At 41.8% G+C, this 19,261-nt stretch overlaps 1 protein-coding gene across 3 annotated transcripts in view; it reads left to right on the forward strand.

The window, feature by feature from the left end:
• The window catches only part of arhgef18b (rho/rac guanine nucleotide exchange factor (GEF) 18b), a 59,160-nt gene that overhangs the window by 21,949 nt on the left and 17,950 nt on the right, over nucleotides 1-19,261 (forward strand). For all 3 annotated transcript variants that reach the window (XM_072659956.1, XM_072659957.1, XM_072659958.1), the window contains 13 exons: nucleotides 6,331-6,398; nucleotides 6,592-6,643; nucleotides 11,835-12,009; nucleotides 12,302-12,408; nucleotides 13,176-13,316; nucleotides 14,223-14,473; nucleotides 14,665-14,790; nucleotides 15,332-15,449; nucleotides 15,858-16,112; nucleotides 16,838-16,914; nucleotides 17,613-17,791; nucleotides 18,371-18,444; nucleotides 18,812-18,997. In XM_072659956.1, coding sequence (XP_072516057.1) covers nucleotides 6,331-6,398; nucleotides 6,592-6,643; nucleotides 11,835-12,009; nucleotides 12,302-12,408; nucleotides 13,176-13,316; nucleotides 14,223-14,473; nucleotides 14,665-14,790; nucleotides 15,332-15,449; nucleotides 15,858-16,112; nucleotides 16,838-16,914; nucleotides 17,613-17,791; nucleotides 18,371-18,444; nucleotides 18,812-18,997 — 1,809 coding nt within the window. The remainder of the gene's footprint in view (nucleotides 1-6,330; nucleotides 6,399-6,591; nucleotides 6,644-11,834; nucleotides 12,010-12,301; nucleotides 12,409-13,175; nucleotides 13,317-14,222; nucleotides 14,474-14,664; nucleotides 14,791-15,331; nucleotides 15,450-15,857; nucleotides 16,113-16,837; nucleotides 16,915-17,612; nucleotides 17,792-18,370; nucleotides 18,445-18,811; nucleotides 18,998-19,261) is intronic.

Raw genomic sequence — 19,261 nt, forward strand, 5'->3', positions numbered from 1 at the left:
CCTGACTAGATTCATGAGAAGCTGTTGTTTACAGGAAGTACAACGTAAATGATGTACGTGTAGAAGTGTTTGTGCACGGGAGAGTAAAATCTGGTCTCCTCTGGTCACACTGGAGACACGTTTTAGTGACGAGTGTAAACAGAATCCAGCCAAAGTAGATCCAGAATTTATTCGTTAATGCCTGGTGTAAACAGATTGTTAGCTGTGTGTGTTTCTTCCTGAGGGATAGGAGTACTGAACAGTATTCAGGATTGAGAAAGAAAACATACCAGGAACGTACCCAAGAACACAATGGATGTGCTTCAGCTGTACCTGATCATTTAAGATGACATTTCAAACGAATCCAGGTATGTGATGAGAAGGTGTTTTGGAACTGTACCTGCTTCTGATGCCCTGATGAAGACCTGCCAGCCAGAACCTGTTGGTTATCAATAAAATATGGAAAAAGGAAATTTCTCCAGTCTTCAAATGTCTCTAGTTCTACTCTTTTCTACAGCTGTTGTTTTTGTACTGAGCACCTTTTAAGACTGTGCTGTTGTGCCATATCAGTCTTTCCAAGCCATAAGCCACTTGCATGCATGATTGATGGCTGTGGTTGTGGTAGGGAACCACAATTAACCGCGGTTACTCAGCGATGGCATACGTAAAAGCTTTCATCACTCCTTCTGTAACTGAACCACCCAGCAGACCTTATAACCATCCTCTTGATCTTCAGGAGTGTTGTGTGAGAAGGGTCGGGGCTGATCTGATGGTGGGGCAGTTTTTCGGGGGTGATATCAGCAGAAAATGGGCAATTAGGCAGAAGGACGCGAAGGTTCACCATCTAACGCATCTGGTTTTGTTTCTTGTGGGCCTGTTTGAAGCACTGTTGAGCCATAACATTAACACCACTTACATGTAAATTGAAGAATATTGATTTTCTTCATATTCTGATGCATCAGTCAATGGGTGGATGCATTAGGCAAGGAAGAATGGGCAAGCTAAAGGATCTGAGCCACTTTGACGAGAACCAAACTGTGACTGTGTCAGAACTTCTCCAAAACATCAGGCAGGTTTTTGTTTTTGTGTTTTTTGGGGGGGTTGGTATGCAGTGGTCAGTATCTACCGAAAGTGGTGCAGAAGAGGTCAACCGGTACACGGATCATTGGTTCCTAAGGCTTATTGATGCTCATAGTGGCCCCACCTCACAACTTTCAGGACTTAAAGGATTGGATTTTTTGGCTCTGACCGCTTTGGATCACCTGCTCCCATTAGACTGATCAAGTGATCATGCATTAAGGTACATCTGTTGTTGACACATCTTGTGTAATATCCAATGCCAAGTGTGGACTAATAGGGTATAAAGCCCCCAGCATTGGGCTGTTAAGCAGTGGAACCCTTTGGAGTTTAACTTTTGTTAAGAGATTGAGCTTCAGCCAATGTGTTTGGAAGTGGCAGAAGAAACTTCATTGATGCTCTAATAGGGCAGAATGCAGTCAAATGCTCTTCACAGCAATGTTCCAACATCTAGAATAAAGCCTTACCAGAGATGTAGATGCTGGGACTGCAATAAATGGGGGACATGCTCCCTTTAAATGGTCTTATGAGGAAATATTGGGCAAGCAGGTGTCCACACACTTTGGTCATGTCGTGTATCTGCTGATGCTCTAATCATGGAAGCTTCAATGAAGGCTGTTAAAATAGGTGCTTTTGTTTTTCTGGTCACTCTGCAGGTTGGTCTGCCTGCAGCGGCGGCACTGCCAACGTCAATAATACCCTGAGTTGTTTTTGTTGGGTTCTGGATCGATGGTCTGGCTAAATGAGAGAAATCTCTCGCTTTGTCCAGCAAAAAGTGGAAAATGGCCTGAGGGGGATCTTACCAAGCTTTCAGATTTGTTGACCTGCTTATCAGCATCTGCCTCCTCTTGTTTTTCTTGCTTAGTTGAAGCTAATGCACACACTTTGATCTAATGCACACTAAATGATCTGTGTGGGTTTTTGTTTATCCACAGCAGTACCATATTTATAAAAAAAATTAAAAAATAAAAGTTCTAGGCAATTTATCTGAACCTAAATGTTCCTAATGGAGCTAAAGTTGTTTCATTTAAAGGCTATGTGGTTGCTATTGTAATTCCTGGTGGCTTCCATGGTGTTGCTAAATGGTAGCTATTGTATCCCAGGTGGCCACTACAGTGTGGTTAGGTGGTTAATATGCTGTAAGTTGGCTGCTATGAGGTTATAGCTATGGTCTCGCTAGGTGGTTGTTAAGTGGTTTGTTATCCAAGTTGGTGGCTGTGATGGTCTGAAGTGGTAGCTATGGTATCCCAGGTGGTTATGATGGTGTTAAGTGGACGCTAGATGGGTCCTAAGCTGTGGCAAGGTTTTTGATTGCTATGGTATTTCAGGCAGTTCCTTGCTGTGGTGTGCCGGGTGGTTGCTGTGGTGTCCTATCTTAACAAGCTGCTTTCATATGCAGAGGCAGTGGAGAGATGGCGGCCGTTATCCGTTGCGTTGCAAGTGACGCAGAATAATCTTTGAAATCTGATTTGAGCTGGTAGTGACTCGCATCTGCGCTCAGCCTGGGCAAGTACGCCGATTTGGCCTAATAGCAGAAAAATGAAACCGCTGGAGATGCACTGCTAAAGTGAGGCCTGCTTTTGTGCACCTGATTCAGGCCTGCTTTGCCCTCTGAATCTGAAAGTAGGCCCTGTGTTCTTGTGAAGTGCTTCTTTGAGACCAGAGATGCAGTTGCTGATACTGATCTGTGCCGAGTGTGATCAGTGTGGTTGGAGCTGCTCGGTGGTTCTGGATTAAAGTTCGTCTGAAAGTTTTTCTCACGCTGATAGTCAGTAATCTTATCAGAACAGTGGAGGATCAAAGCAGGTCTGAGTCAGGTGGCTGAACTGTAGTCGAGGCTTGTCTTCAGTGCAGTACAGAAAGGCTTTCGATGTTCACGCTCTGAGGCCGATTTTCAGAGCAGATGTTCGACTGCACTACACGTAGGGCTGGTCGATATGGTAAAAATACTATCACGATACATGTAATCACAGACTAAACACATCAGTAACTACAGATTCTTATAAACTGCTATTCAGATCCTCCCTGTACTGAATACAGTGATTTATACTCAACATCTGCTGCTCTTCATCTAATGAACCCAGTCTAATTACACTGTTAGTAATGAAACCTGCAGCTGATCAGTGTTTATTAAGCACTAACAGTCTCCTCCATATGATTAGAAAAGCTTATTCTTATCATGATACAATAAAAAAGCCATATTCCCCAGCTCTAATTACATGTCCCCACCTTTCAGGCCATTCTTTACAGTACAGTGGTGTCTTCAGAAAGCTCTAATCCTGTTTGATTCAGCGCAGATAAATCAAAGTTCTCCAATTCAACCTTTTCAGCTCTTGCTGTGCCGTCCTCTTAATACAATAAACCCTGAACATCGTGACCCATATAGCTGTAATGATGCACTTTAATGATTCACGATACTGGATTAACAGGATGATCTTGAACAAAATTTGATTGGGGCTGGTTGGTTGTGAAGTTTAGCGTTCACACAGTGCGACTGCACTAGATATAATTATCTACATTCTAGCTACTGGGTGGGACGTCTTGTTAACACCTGCTTGTTTGTTTTTGCTCTGGTCCGAATTATTTAACAGGTTCGTAAACTAGAATTTGTAAAGACATTTTGTTGCCGCATTTTAGTGATTTTTCAGACTTTGTTTGGTTTATCCTGTACTAAGAAAGTCAGTCAGCTTTATTGTCAAAACTGCAATATGTACAGGCCTCAGGATTAAAATTGTTACTCTCTGACCCATGGTGCAACAATAAACATCAAACATTTAAAATATTATAAAAAAATAAATTATATATAAACATTAAACTAGGCAAGAAAAGGTATTATACTAGTTTTTAGAAATGTAAGAGTTTAAGTGTTTGTATAAATAAACAGAAAGAGGTCCCTGACATTGACCTCAGAAGTGAAGTAGCAGATGCAGCAATGTAAAAAATCTGTCTGTTATAAAGTACATTGCTGTAAATTAGTAAAGTATATGTATAGAGGTCCCTGAATTTACATAAAAAGTAAAGTGATCTATGCAGCAGGCATGATGGGTATGATGAGTGCAAAATAAACAGTAGTGTAAAATGGAGCTTAAAGACTCTTAAAGTGACGTGTGCATAACCAGTAATTGATGATGCAGAGTTCAGTACTGAGTTGTGTGTTTTGTGGGCAGGATCTACAGCAGTAAGATGTACCAGACTGATCCCATCTGACACCAGGCAGCATGTAAATAAAACACGATTCCATCACAAATATGCAAATTAGCACATTACATCATGTAATGCCTACGTTAAATGACTTCATGCTGGCTTTGGCCGTTTTCCTCTGAAAAAGCTGTGAACGCTGCTCCTGTGTTCTGGATTAGTGCATGTTTAGCATGCGGTAGATATGGCATTTGTTTATAGCTGTCTGGGAGACATACCAGGTTAAGCTACAGGTTACAGTACATGTGATGAGCCGATCACCCCCCAAGTGCAGTTCTTTTGGTCCGTCTGGTGTTAAATGCCCTAAATTTGTGGAGAAATAAAAAAAAAATAATAAAAAAAATCTGTCCTGGATTCGTCTCGGGTCTTATAGAAATGACCAGAGTACTCTCACGAAAGGAGGCAAATATTTTAACACTGCCAGCAAGAGAAGTGGTAGTGATGATGGAAAACTTAGAAGGGAACTAAAACGAATCGATTGGTTAAATATGAAGAATAATGTTTATTTTATTTTGTGTTTGTAGAAGTTGGTCACACTTTGTTCTAAACCATATTCACTTATGTGAAACAAAAAGGACTGGAAGCAGCTTGAGAGGCATCTTCTGATGTGTGTACTTACAGAGATGAGATTGGTGACAGTCTTCATTCCAGTGATTGTTAGCCGTGTTAGCCTAGCATCTCCCTCTTTAAAGTAAAGAAGCACATGTCCGATTCTAAATGTTTCTTGGCTGGTTGCCCTCATCTGGGGTCAGTGATTAATCGTAGTGTAACAGTACATTTTAGGGGTCATGGTTCAGTGAGATGCACAGACAATACACTGAATGCACTTTAAAGATAAATATGGTAATTTCACAAGCATTCCTGCCTGTACAGCTGTTGGGTTTGCGTGGCACTGTGGGGACTGTAGTGGTTTAAGGGTATTGCTGTGGTAACTGTAGTCTTGTTTGCCCCCCCCTCCCTCCACACTCCTCCTTTTTCGTTTCTGCCTCTCACATGTAGAGCGAGACACTGTCACAGTTTGTTATCTCTATTTATTGTTTATCTCTTGCTGTTTTCACCTTTTGGATTCAAAGTGACTGAAAAAAGGGACACACCGATTCGATACTAGAATCAGATATCTGATCTAACAAAATTAGCTGGATTGGGTATCAAATAATTACTGCCGGTATTCTAGGCTTCATAACTCAGGATCAGAGTAACCTACAGACATCCTACACAGATCATAGCAAACAGCAAGTGTGGTGATCTCGACCTGCCATCAGCTATCAGCAAAGAATCCAGCTTGTCTTGCATATCAGGAGAACCGAGAAGAGAGGGGCTGCTCGCTCCTCTTTAGTCTCGCAGACTTCGAATTTCAGAATAAAAATCCTGAGTCCTTAATTTTAGTGACCAATAAACAGAAATTGGGTTCATTGATCTGTGTTCATTTGTTATAGCTTGTTTTACAAAATTAGTAAAGTAATGAGTGTGTCAGTCCTGATTCCTTAAGTCTTAAGTTTATTAATTCAACAGTGGTATTGAATCGGTATCTGGTATCATCCGATATGCGAAGTTCATGTATCAGGATCTGTATCAGAACAGAAAAAGATGGCTCGGTGCATCTCTACTAAAAATAATAAGTAGGATTTTATCGCCATCATTTCAACTTTACTGCTTAATTAACTCACTACAGCCTGTATTAACGGCTTCAGGGGTACGATCTGCAGCGCTAGAGGGAACAAACATCTTATCTGTAAGATCTTAATCATATGCTTTTCTGGGTAACAGACTGTGAGTCCAATTTTGTGTACCGTTACACTAATACCTTGTTCACTTGTTTATTTTTTTTAAACTGACTAACTAAACTATTCCTTTATTTCAGCCAAGCTGATTTATCCGTTAGGGCCTTACCTTGATGTAATGTCCAGTCTTGAGCGAGTGTGAAATTGTACCTATAATGGCCCGTGACTGACTGATTGATGCCGTAATCCTGTTCTGGGGAAAGACCCGGATAAATGGAGGCTCGTGCTGTTTGCTGGGCACACAGGTTCAGAAAGAAAAGCTTCAGCTCTCTATGTTTCTCCTTTGCCTTTGCAGACTGTGCTGTGAACGTCCATAAAACCTGCAAGAGTCTTCTTCCAGAGTGTAGCAACAGCAAGAACAAGGTGAGGCCTTGGGATCTTAAGCGTAAACACTTCAGCGTTGACCTTGATTTCACTGCCACCACCTGATTTATCAACGTTATCAATGTTATCAATGTTGTTTATATTTAATCTGAATTTTATATTTAATTTTGCTCTGCAAAATTCTAAACCTGTATGAATAAATCACTAAAGTGCCCTCCCCCCTCCTTCACAGACGAGAGATTTTGCACAGAAGACCTCAGGGACCATCCAGTCACACAATCTAAGTAAGTTAATGTTTAATGTTAAGATCTCCCTGCCTCACGAAGTCTCAAACATCTATTCACAGTTTAAAGTTTAATAAACCTCCTCATTATGCTCTACGAAGGCTCTATGGTCATTTTCATGTCCAAGCCAGGAACTATTTTGGAAGCTGGGACTTAACTGATTTGTCACTCTCTCAAAAACAAGCTGTTATAATTGATAATTCATGAGGTTTCATACGTGCTGCAATGATGGATCTCTCAGCCCTCTGCGTAGGGCTGTGTGGAGGCTCTGTCCCATTTCTTAAGCCCCTCCTGGAAGTGCACATTCATGTAGTTAAAGGGTCAAAGGGTGGGTAAAAATGGGCGTAGACATTCAAGATATCTGAGAGTTTAGAGCTAAATTGTCACACACATCTGCCAATCTTCCCCTCGCCTGTATTCGACGCTGCTGCTCAAATGCCAAATGCCGCCGTTGATACGATGCTGAGTTTAACAGTTGCTGGTATGTTTGCTGTGCTGCTGCTGAAGAAATGGTTAAGTGATTGGCGGCAGATAATCATTTCAAGGAAAACGAGACGTTAATGTCACTACGGCAAGTTAAACGGTACTTTTTCTCGTAACCTACGACTGTAGGTTTCTGTATCAAGAAAAAGACAATCGTTTCCAGTCTTCCAGTTTTCTCCAATTTCCGGTTGGTTTATGCAAGAAATATTAGTGGAACATGGGTAATTGCCTTCACGAAACCATTATCTGATGCAGATTTATGAGAGGGGCTCATCTAGGTCTCATAGGGGGCACTCATGAGCACTCCTGTTTGAGAAATGTAAAGAAATAGGACACCCCACAGCTTTGCACACCTAGAGGGCACATGCAAACAAGGGGTACAAGTGTGAATGATTGTCAGGGCCATTGAGATAGCAGCAGTGCTCAAGATTTTGATTAAAACCCTTCAGTCAAACATGCTGATGTACTTAAAATGAATTAAAATGAGTTACCACTTATGCAAATGACTTTCAATTAGCACCATTATTATGCTGGATCATGCTGTCCCTCAACTAAGATCACTGCAGTCTCCTGGTGTATCTGAATGCTGAGAATGGGCCTTCACTCATTACTGGTGTTTAATAATAAGAGAAAAACCCTTCTGCTTTTTAAATTTTAGATCATCTAAGCTTTAGTTGTTTTGGTTTTTTTTTTTTGGGGGGGGGGGGGGGGGTTTGCCCTGTGGAGAGGCTAAGGCAGGTCAGCTTGTCCATGGCTTCGTGTGGGTGATGGCAATTATCGGCCGCTTGTTTTGCTCTTCTCTCCTGTGTGCGATAATTATGTTTAATGGATGCCTTGCCTGCACCAGTCTACCGAGGTCCAGCTCGATCCCCTGACAGCAAATTAAGACAAACTCGCTGTTTTTCTGCTTGCCTTATTGAGAAGGATTGCAGTAAGAAGCCGATTGCACAGTAGCAGGGATGCTAATTAAGCAGCAGTCTCGATGAGGATTTGTGTGAATGTGTATGACCCCCAAACTGACACTGGGTTAATGTAGTGTAGTAATGCTCGTAGTGCTTGTAGAGATCATGTATGTTTTTTTCAGGAAAAGATCTTGTGAGCCAGTACCTTTTGCATGTTTAGGTAAACGGGACCACCATAGTCAAATACTCAAGGTGGCAATTGGGACCAGTCAGAGTCAGGGGAATGTTTCAAAACAAAGCCAATCACAGTCAGAGGAAGAGCTTACAAGCAAGGCTGCCACCAGGACCAACTGCAGCCAGGAAGAGGTCTCACAACAAATGAGGCAGCAGTCTGGACCAATCACAGTCAGGGGGAGGTTCCAGAACAGATTGGGGCAGTGATTGTGTGAGTTTCTGAACAAACAAGGCTGCATCGAGGAGCAATTGCAGACAGGGTAGGCTCTCAGAACATACAAGGTGGTGGTTCGGATCAGATACAGTCAGGGGAAGGTCAACAAACAAACGACGCTGCAATTAGTTAAGTTCTGTTTAGCAGCTGGTGCACACTGCATCATGTAAACTCTAATTACAGCAGCGTTTGCCCTGAAAACATGCTGCTTTCCTCTGAGTTCCACTGTCAGCTTGAGATTACTTATCAATTCAACCACTAATGACAATGATCGCATTGTAGAAAGTGGGACTATCCACACGCATGCCCGTGCACTATTTTTAGAAGGTTGAATAATTTGATGATTGTCTCAGTTGCTGTTTTCACAGCCATCATGAGCTGCTAGCACGCATTTCTCAGATTGCTCACATATCTCTGATTCAGAGGCATTTGTCAATCTGACGAGAAGCCGGTTGCTGTGGTCATCACAGCTGTTTAAGTAGTTAGACTTGGATGCTGAAGCACCAGGCTTATGATTTTCTCGAAACTAAGTAAATATTGAAATCAAAATTCTCCATGAACGCTCAGCTGCTCTCAGTCGTAGAGGTGCAGAGCATCAGGGCTGTGGTAATGTTAGTTTGTGTCCTGTGGATACAGACGGCTGTAGCATTTTCTCTCTGCAAGACTTTCTGGTGCTTTCTCCGACATTCTGGATGAGCTCGTTAAGTCCCTCTTACTGTGACCACAGCAGAGGTGGGAATTGGTATAGGATGAAGATGGTGTGTGTGTGTGTGTGTGTGTGTGTGTGTGTGTGTGTGTGTGTGTGTGTGTGTGTTTTTCTATCTAGAAAATTCTATGATCAACCTGAGGTACAGATCATATTACAAAGCACACGTCTAGAGAACACTATATATATATATATATATATATATATATATATATATATATATATATATATATATATATATATATATATATATATATATACAGTCATGCCCGAAAGTATTCATACCCCTGGCAAAGTTTGACTTAAATTTACTTTTATTTAACCAGAAGTTATATTTTTGCCTTGAAACGACACAGGCATCTCCCAGGAGATAACACGATGATGTACAAGAGGCATCATTGTGGGAAAAAATATTTCTCAGCTTTTATACACATTTGAACAAAAAGTGGCATGTCAAAAATTATTCATACCCTTTGAAAACTGTCACAGTATATGGGAAAATCCAAAGTTCTATACCATTCCAAATAGTCCAAGCTGTTTTAAAGCATCCTAATTACCCTGATTCATTGGGAACAGCTGTTTTAATCAACTCAACAGGAGAAAAACAGCAGCTCTCTGCAGTTGGTTTGTGGACAGTCATGGCTAAGACAAAGGAGCTCACTAAGGACCTGTGGCTGTGCATTGTGGCCGCTCACAAGTCAGGAAAGGGCTATAAAGCCATATCAAAATGTTTTCAAGTTCCAGTGGCTACAGTGCAAAGTATTATTAAAAAATACAAGAAGTTCCGCACTGTGGAAAATCTCAGAAGATGTGGTCGGAAGCCAAAAGTGACACCTGTGCTGGCCAGGAGAATAGTGAGAGAGGTGAAGAAAAATCCAAGGATCACCACCAAGGCCATCCTGGTGAATCTGGACTCTGCTGGTGGCGACATCTCAAGGCAGACAGTTCAACGGACACTGCACACTGCTGGGTTCCACGGACGCAGGCCAAGGAGGACACCACTTCTCCAGAAAAGGCACACAAAAGCCCGCTTGACCTTTGCAAATGCTCATCTGGACAAAGAAGAAGACTTCTGGTGTTCTGTTTTATGGTCAGATGAAACAAAAATTGAATTGTTTGGCCACAATGATGTGTGCACCATTTGGCGTAAAAAAGGAGAAGCCTTCAACCCTAAGAACACCATCCCCACTGTCAAACATGGTGGTGGGAACCTAATGTTTTGGGGGTGTTTTTCAGCCAATGGACCAGGGAACTTGATCGCAGTAAATGGCACCATGAAAAAAGAGCAATACATCAAGATTCTCAACAACAACATCAGGCAGTCTGCAGAGAAACTTGGCCTTGGGAACCGGTGGACATTTCAGCACGACAACGACCCAAAACACACAGCCAAAGTGGTGAAGAAATGGTTAGCAGACAAAAACATTAATGTTTTGCAGTGGCCCAGCCAGAGTCCTGACTTGAATCCAATTGAGAATCTGTGGAGGGAGCTAAAGATCAGGGTGATGGCAAGGAGACCCTCGAACCTCAAAGAGTTGGAGCTCATCACTAAAGATGAATGGGCAAAAATACCAGTGGAGACATGCAAAAAGCTGGTCAGCAATTACAGGAAGCGTTTGATTGCTGTAATAGCCAATAAAGGCTTTTCTATTAATTATTGAGAAGGGTATGAATAATTTTGGACATGCCACTTTTTGTTCAAATGTGTATAAAAGCTGAGAAATATTTTTTCCCACAATGATGCCTCTTGTACATCATCGTGTTATCTTCTGGGAGATGCCTGTGTCATTTCCAGGCAAAAATATAATTTCTGGTTAAATAAAAGTAAATTTAAGTCAAACTTTGACAGGGGTATGAATACTTTCGGGCATGACTGTATATAACACTCTTATAATATTAATAATTATATATAATATTGAGTATAGCATAACACCATTAACCATTAAAAATATATTTTTTAATAAAAGATGGAAATTAATTATGATATTTAAATGACATATTACATTACATATTTATATAAATGAAATGCATTACATTATTTTATTAAATCTTAATAATGTCACACCTTTTAAAGTTCTACAGTCATATTAAAGTCAATTCCTGCACATGCTCACATCCATCATACTGCCTTTTAACTGCATATTCTTCTGCCTAAACATGCTGAGGGGTAGGTGTGTATTTGAGAAGGATACTGCTGATTAGACCCTGTTAGAGCTCCCTCAGGAGAACCAGCACGACTCCATTACAGCAGCCTGTGCTTTAGTCCTCTCTGCTCTGGTTAATCTCACCGTGAGACACAAAAAACAATCACATGTCCAGCAGGACAGGACCACGCAGCCGAAAGGTGAAAGGGGGCGTTACTTCCAGAATTTGCTCTTCCCTTCCCTTTATAAAGCGCTTCAGTGCTGTGGTGGCCTTTAACTGCACCTGTCTGCCGCCAGGAGTGATGCATTATGGAGTTGGCGATCCGAGGCCACCGTGCACCTCAGAAGAAATCTGCCCACCCCTCTGCCTCATGGGGTTTGTCTCGCAGGGTGGGCGTTAGGGTGCTTTTGCACCGCGACCTGCTGACCTGCCGTTTCTTGGGCTCCGTCCCGCGCTCTTGGCTCCGTCATTACTGTCGATCCTCTGACCCCTCTTCTCTCACCGCAGCACCCAGGGAACCCTACTTCGCCACTCCGCAGACACACTTGCACGCTCCGGCCGCCGATGGCTCCAGCCGCTCTGCCCGCAGTGCTCCAGGCATGACCGTCCCGTCCAGAGGACCCAGCACCCAGCCAGCCGCCCCCAGCAGCACCCAGCCGCTCAGCAGCACCAGCAGCTCCAGGTTAGAGCCAGAGCCACTTGCCCTGACCATAGATGTGCAGTGAAGCCTAATGTTCAAACCTCCTAAGAGTTGCACTTTATACATATTTATGGCTTCACAAACACCTCAATGCTTTATAATCTTTGAGCTTATTAAATTAGGTGGTTTGTATTGTATATTGGTGGTGCAGTGACCTGTAGAGAGTGTCTGAGACTTATGGTGTAATTAAGGGAGCTGCTCATCTCTCAACTTGCTCCAGTGCATTGCTGCTTTGCACGAGTGTGTGTTTTCTCAGGACTGTGTTGGTTTGCAGCTCTATTGCAGGGGAGATGGATGACGTGGATGGTTTCAGGATAAAGCGGTTCGCAGAGGACGTCATCTCCCTCGCTCCGTCTACTGCTGAACCCATCATCGTAGAAGGTGAGCGCTTTCTCTCTTCTCTCCAGCAGGAGAGGTGGAACACAGTTGTGCTGCCCTTCTACCTGCGTTACAGCTGAGTTCAGTGTTGGAAAGTCCTTGCAATTGTGCACAGCTTTAGCTAATGAATTAAATTAGTGAGGTCATTTGCTCTAAATATAGTAGGCAATATGACAGTATTTTGACTGTATTGTAATATATAATGTTAGTTGCATCATAGTATGTATTTAGTATGTCACGGGTGTAGTCAGTGATTAAAAAACATTGACCAAGTTATAACTGGGTCTGTTTAACTGGGTTTAGTGCAGTAAGAAATATTAAGCTTTATTTAGTTTAGGTTTTTAGTAGTATTTATTCAATTTGACTCAGTGATGCCTTTGCATCAAATAAAATGCTATATTTTTTTGTATTTCAAGTATTATGATGTTTTGTTGTCAAATCTTGTTATTGCATATTATGTTGCTAATTAACTAAGGATTTATTCTAATTAAGTCCAGTGTTTTCAGTTGCCATTTAGTACCTAGTTTATCTAATCAGTCACATTAAAGTAAATCAGGTGAGCTGTTGGTGGAACTAAAAGAAATCCCTACATTTTCTAGAGTTCATAGAGATCAGCCCCTAAGATCAGTAACCATGTGTTCTTATAACTGTGTTCATATCATAGTTAATAACAGTAACCTATCAATAAAGTTTCTGATCACTTGTATCGCTTCTGACCACATCTAAATCATGTTCAATATACTATATAGCTGTGTGTGTTTTTTCCACAGAGGTGCACTATTCCAGTGTTCGGCAGGAACTGGATGGAATGGCTCAGGACTTTGAGGTGGAGTCGTGGAGTCTGGCTGTGGAGCAACAGTTCTTAAAGAAACATTCCAAAGACATGATCAAGAGGCAGGACGTTATATATGGTGAGTGTGTTTACTGTGTCTTATCTCAAAGCCTAACACACCTTTCTTAATATTCTTATTGCTCCACAGCCTCTGCCTGGAAGGTGTGGCAAGTTTGCTGCAGTTGCTTTTGTGTAACAATTGATTGCCTTAACCTGAATAACGAAGTTAAGTGTACAGTGAAGCTGTACGCTATGAAATAAATATTCTCTTTAATTCAAAGGATAAATAAAAAAAAATGGTCACCACAGACCTGGCACATCTCTACGGGTACTCTATTCTGGGTGATCTTTGCTTCTGAAGTGTTTTGATTTTGCTATATATATATTATATATATATATATTAGTCATCAACCACTAAACTAATTTAAATTAAATCTTTATGTAACTATGAACATTGATAGCTGGTTTTATAATTAAAAGTAAAGTAAATTGACAATTTTTTTCAGCACCCCCCCCCTTTCATAATTTTTGTAATTAATATGCCTTGCATGCTTCATTTTTATTCAGTACTTTTCAGTACTCCAGTTTATTGACTGTATAGTTTGATGTATATGGAATAAGTAATACACACATTTGTTAACCTGTTGCTGTAACAATTCGAGTGACTACAATAAAGAAATAAATAGATAAACCAGTCATTTATCGAGAGCTAATGATGGTCTACTAAAGTATGTGAAAATTATTCATCTGCTTGTATATTTAAGAACATTTTGTAAAGCTCTTGTATGAGTGGTGGATTTTGGCTACCCTTTTGACCACTTTTCACCATGTCATCCATTCATATACGCTGCTAACACAGTGTGAGCAATCCTCAAGTGGTGGGTTTGATCCCTGTGGAGCACAAATACTGATTTAGAAAAGTGTGGACCAGCAGTGTGCTGTACATTGCTGTATTCAGTTCAACATGGATGTGAATGTGTTTCAGAGCTGATCCAGACGGAGATGCACCACGTGCGCACGCTGAAGATCATGCTGCGTGTGTATGTGCACGAGCTGCGTGAGACGCTGCAGCTGGACGAGCGCAGACTGGATTGTCTCTTTCCACGACTGGATAGTCTACTGAATTTGCATGGCCACTTCCTGTCCCGCCTTAAAGAGCGGCGCCAAGAGTCGTTGCAGCCGGGTAGCGAGCGCAACTACGCCATCGACAGAGTTGCTGATATTCTTACTGAGCAGGTACAGAACCACGCGCAAGTGACTTGGCAGTATTGGTGTGATAAATGCTCAGTCATTTGTAGTGCTTACTCAACGACTCATGGTAAATTTCGAATGATTAATAAGAGGTGCCAAATAGTAAATCTTAATAACTCCAGTCCAGTTTCACTTCGGCTTATTGAAATGTAATAACCCCCCCCTCTTTCATGCAGTTTTCAGGTGACTGTGGTGAACGAATGAAGGAAAGTTACAGCGCTTTCTGCAGCCGTCACACAGAAGCCGTCAGCTTCTACAAAGAGCAGCTGCAGAGCAACAAGAAGTTCCAGAACTTAATAAAGGTACAGACGTATCGCAGGACAGGAGTCTAGACCCCAAGTTCTTATACGCTTTCATTTTTAATGCAGTTTGATAAAAAGATGCATCTGCTTGTTTTTATTCATTTATGTTCAGAGGCATTTGGAGGGAGCATTCATGTTTGATCTGTTTATCAAAGAGTTTGTCGTCGTTGTCCAATGAAAAACATGTATTTCTAAAAATAGTGACTTTGAATATATTTGAATTATAGTATTTTTATTGGTCTGTTCATCCATAATTATTTACACAGTGTACAGAAGCAGCTATATTTTTTTATTAGACAGCATCGATATGCTAGTAGCCTTCTCTTAGCCTTTGATCTTTGATTAAAATAATGTTAATATGTAATATAACATGTATCTAACTGTTGTTCGAGTACAAACCTTAAAATGCATCAGAATGGGTCTGATTGTTCCCCTGCAGCTGAGCTTTGCATTCTGCTGAACACTGTGCTATACTTGCCTTTTTATTAGCTGCTGACTGTCCTTGTGATCTTTGCTAAGCTTTGCTGTGTTCGTTTTTCAGAGAATCAGTCATTTATCTATTGTGCGGCGGCTTGGTGTTCCGGAGTGTATCCTGCTTGTAACACAGCGCATCACCAAGTACCCTGTCCTCGTGGAGCGGCTGCTTCAGTACACAGAAGGTTGGGATTGAAATGCAAAATTGGCTTATTTCTGAATCATTTCTGAGAGCCCTGTTGAAGAAAAGGTGTCAATTACGAAGAATTTTATTAAAAAGCATTAAAGTTCAAACTGATGAGGAAAATGTTTTTGAACAAGCTTGACATGAAGTGTGTGTTTATTATCATTATAATGTATTTAAAAATCTTGTATCATAAATCAGTTTTGTTAATACTGTTCATATCTCATAGACAGCATCACCAGCACTGCTATCAGTGTGTTTCTTACCCCAACCATTAGAGGCTTATTGAAGACCGTCCCCAGTATTAGATTTGAGAGAATGCTCATACTCTCTGATGGCAGTCCTGTAGTGTTTTATTCAGTGCTTGCCTGATCTTCTCCCTGTCCCTTCTCCTTTGGTGTCTCCACAGCTGGCACTGAGGAGCATGAGGATTTGGCTCGAGCGCTGGACCTGATCAAAGACACCATCGTGCAGGTGGACGCTCAGGTCAGCCTGTACGAGAAAGAGACGCGCCTCAAAGAGATCGCCTCAAAGATGGAGTCTAGGTCCCTCGGCAAGATCAAAGACGGGCGAATATTTCGGAAGGAGGACCTCACGCAGGGCAAGCGCAACCTGCTGTACGAGGGCATGGTCAACTGGAAGGCTGCCTCTGGCAGGCTGAAAGGTACTTTTTATCTATTTGTTTTTCTTCTCCAAGCTCTTTAAAAAAGGAACGTTTTCTTTGGAAGTTTGGAAATTTTTCCAAATGCATCAGTTCCAGTGAAGGAGATTTTATAGAAAGATTGGAGATGTTGTATTTTGTGCTTGACTGATATGAGATTCCTGATGCTGATAAGCTAATCTATTTCTGGTTTGTCTGTCTGGTACCTGCTCCCAGTATTTAGAGTAGTTTGTTGCAGAAAATCAGATTTCATCATGCTAAAAAGTCACATTTAACAAGTAAAAGCCTCCTTAAAAAATCAAGAGCAGCATAAATGTGTTTTACGGAAGGAAACGAGCAATTTCCTGAATCAGATAAACCGCTCAGTGGATGATACTCCACATAAGGTGCCACACAGTCTGCATTCATAATGTTCACCACCTCTGCCTCACCCTCTCTTACACTGTTGCCCTCTACTGGAGCAGATGACCACTAGCTTTCTGCTCATTTGAGTAAAATAAATGTAAATCATATCAGTGGCAGCGGTGTCACCATGTCTAAAAAAGGCAAAGGGAACACCTGTAGTGTTTCTTAAACAGCTGACTGCACTAAATTCAGTTAAACAGAACCAGTTATGTTCCTTTTTATGATTTAATTTCTGCGTCCATTTATTGACACACATTATGCTGTATTTTATGCCCATAACAAAATCTCACCATATTGCCGTACTGTCTTTTTCTTCTTTACAGACATTCTAGCTGTGCTGCTCACAGATGTGCTGCTGCTGTTACAAGAGAAGGACCAGAGATATGTGTTTTCTGCTGTGGTAAGTTCAGCCATTCTTCCATTACTGTAACTCAATACACAGTGGCAGCTGTAGCAGAGCCGATCAGCATGTAGACACAGAAATAACCAAAGTCTCAAAAAACAGCAAGGCTTCTGTAGCCGTGCTCTGTCGTGGCTCATCCAGTCACATGCTTTTATGTAAATTGCATAGCTGAAAGCAGTTCTTTGGAACAGAGAAGTTAGAATGGCTAGATTATGGTTAGATATCCATCACTAGTCAAAAGTGGAAGTGTGATCAACAGCCACTACGGCTCCATCAGAATGAATCTGCCCGCAAAATGCAACTGAAAGGACAAATAAAATAAACCCAAACTCGAACCTTGATTTAAAAGCTCCACCAGGGTGTCTGTCCTTTATTTGCAACACCCATTGCTGACACGTGTGCAAATTCACATGCACACACACACCGAGCTTGAATAGAATAGGACTCTCCAGAGCAGATAAGCATGAACATATTGGTACCATGCCTAACGCCAGGCTGGACTAGAGGGGTATAAAGCCCCTCAGCATTGAAGAACACTGTTCTCTGGAATGATGGTGGTATTTCTGGGATGAGTTGGGCTGTTGGGCATGAGCCCTCGATATCAGAAGAAACTATGAATTAGCAGGTGTCCCAATACTTTTGTCCATGTAAAGTGCTTTTGATTTGATTGGGTTTGATTTGCTTCTCGTTTTCAGGACAGCAAGCCGTCAGTGATCTCTCTGCAGAAGCTGATCGTGAGGGAGGTGGCTCATGAGGAGAAAGCCATGTTCCTCATCTGCGCCTCCTCCAACGAGCCGGAGATGTACGAGATCCACACGTCCTCCAAGGAGGATCGCAACTCCTGGATCACACAAATCCGCCAGGCTGTGGAGAGGTAGGGTGCTGGAGCTGCACCTCAGAGCACCTCAAGTACAGCAAAACACAACAAAAATAGATATTCTTTTGAGGAATTTGCAGATTTTGTGTTAAATTAAACTATTTTAATTAAACTAAATTAAACTATTTTTGTATAAGATGTGTCTTATAGTTAGAATGTGTGTAGCTCATGGCAATGATCAGTTCTGATCAGTTCCACTTTAAGTTCAATAAATTTTAAAGACCCTCAGCTATATTGCTGCATAAAATGCTTAGTACACAGTCCCCAGCAGCATCTTGGTGTTAAATAAAAAACCTCGCTCACAGGCAGTAGTTATAAATGCTTTAAAGCATATTATAGTGTTCTAGGTACCCCCCCCCCCCTTAACTATAGTACTGATCCATTCTCTCCAGCAATTTGAAAGAGTTTTTCATAAGCAGCTACCTTCCCCAGCTCCGAAAGCCATTCCTGATTTGATGGTCCTCCTGAGGCCTTCCAGTCTCAATATTGACAGCCCAACATATAATAGCAGTTATTTACAATTTTTAATCAATCATTAAATGTTCTTCCTTTGTGTGTGTTTGTGTGTTTTCTCAGCTGCCCACACACAGAGGAGAGGCTGTTCAGTGAGGAAGAAGGCGCAAGAGTGCTGCGGTTCAGGGAAATCCAAGGTGAAGTCCAGTGTATGGGATTGGGAGGATTGGGAGGTTCTCGCCACTAGAGGGAGCAGCTGTTCAATACACTTTTGCACCAGTCTGAATGTATGCTCGTATTGATCTTGCAGCCAGTATTGTCTTTAGTGTTACACTGTTGATTGATAAAACAAAACTGTGCATAAACTTAATTAATGCTATTAATAATTAATGCAGAGATAAAAATATAAAGATGCCATCCAGCACTAGGTTGCATTTTAGGTTTCTCCGGTTAAGTCAAGTTATATCACAAATAAAGCTTGTCGACTTGTGTTACCACCCAAAATGAGTGTTTTGTATTTCCTTCGTTTAAAATAAAGGACTTTACCTTTCTCCCTCCTCTCAGACCGTCTGACCGTGAAGGATGCTCAGATCACACAGGCTCTGACGGAGAAGCTGCAGTTGTTTGCTGAGCTGACTGACTCTGTGCCTGGTGTGGAGGACGTGACCTCTCGGTCTCGCCTGCTGCTCCGTGGAGACGCATCCGACCTCCAGCAGGGGGAGCAACTGCTTAAAGGCGCCATTACTGAGGGTAAATACTTACGGCCTTGTGCTGGCCATTCTGGGAAAGATCTGATTTCTTAACCCATTGCACTCATTGCTGAAATGGATGCATAGATGTGCTTGCACAGCTCGTCTAGTCCCTATAGAGAAGCCCTGCCAATAGAATAGGGCTCTCTGGAGCAGATAAACATAAACCTATAGGCAAAATGCCTAATGCAGGGCATGGGCTAGAGGGGTATAAAGCCCCCAGCATTGAGCTGTGGAATGATGCCGCTTTGTCCAGTGATTTGGG

This window comes from Salminus brasiliensis, chromosome 17 (genome assembly GCF_030463535.1).
Source record: "Salminus brasiliensis chromosome 17, fSalBra1.hap2, whole genome shotgun sequence".
Lineage (NCBI taxonomy): Eukaryota > Metazoa > Chordata > Actinopteri > Characiformes > Bryconidae > Salminus > Salminus brasiliensis.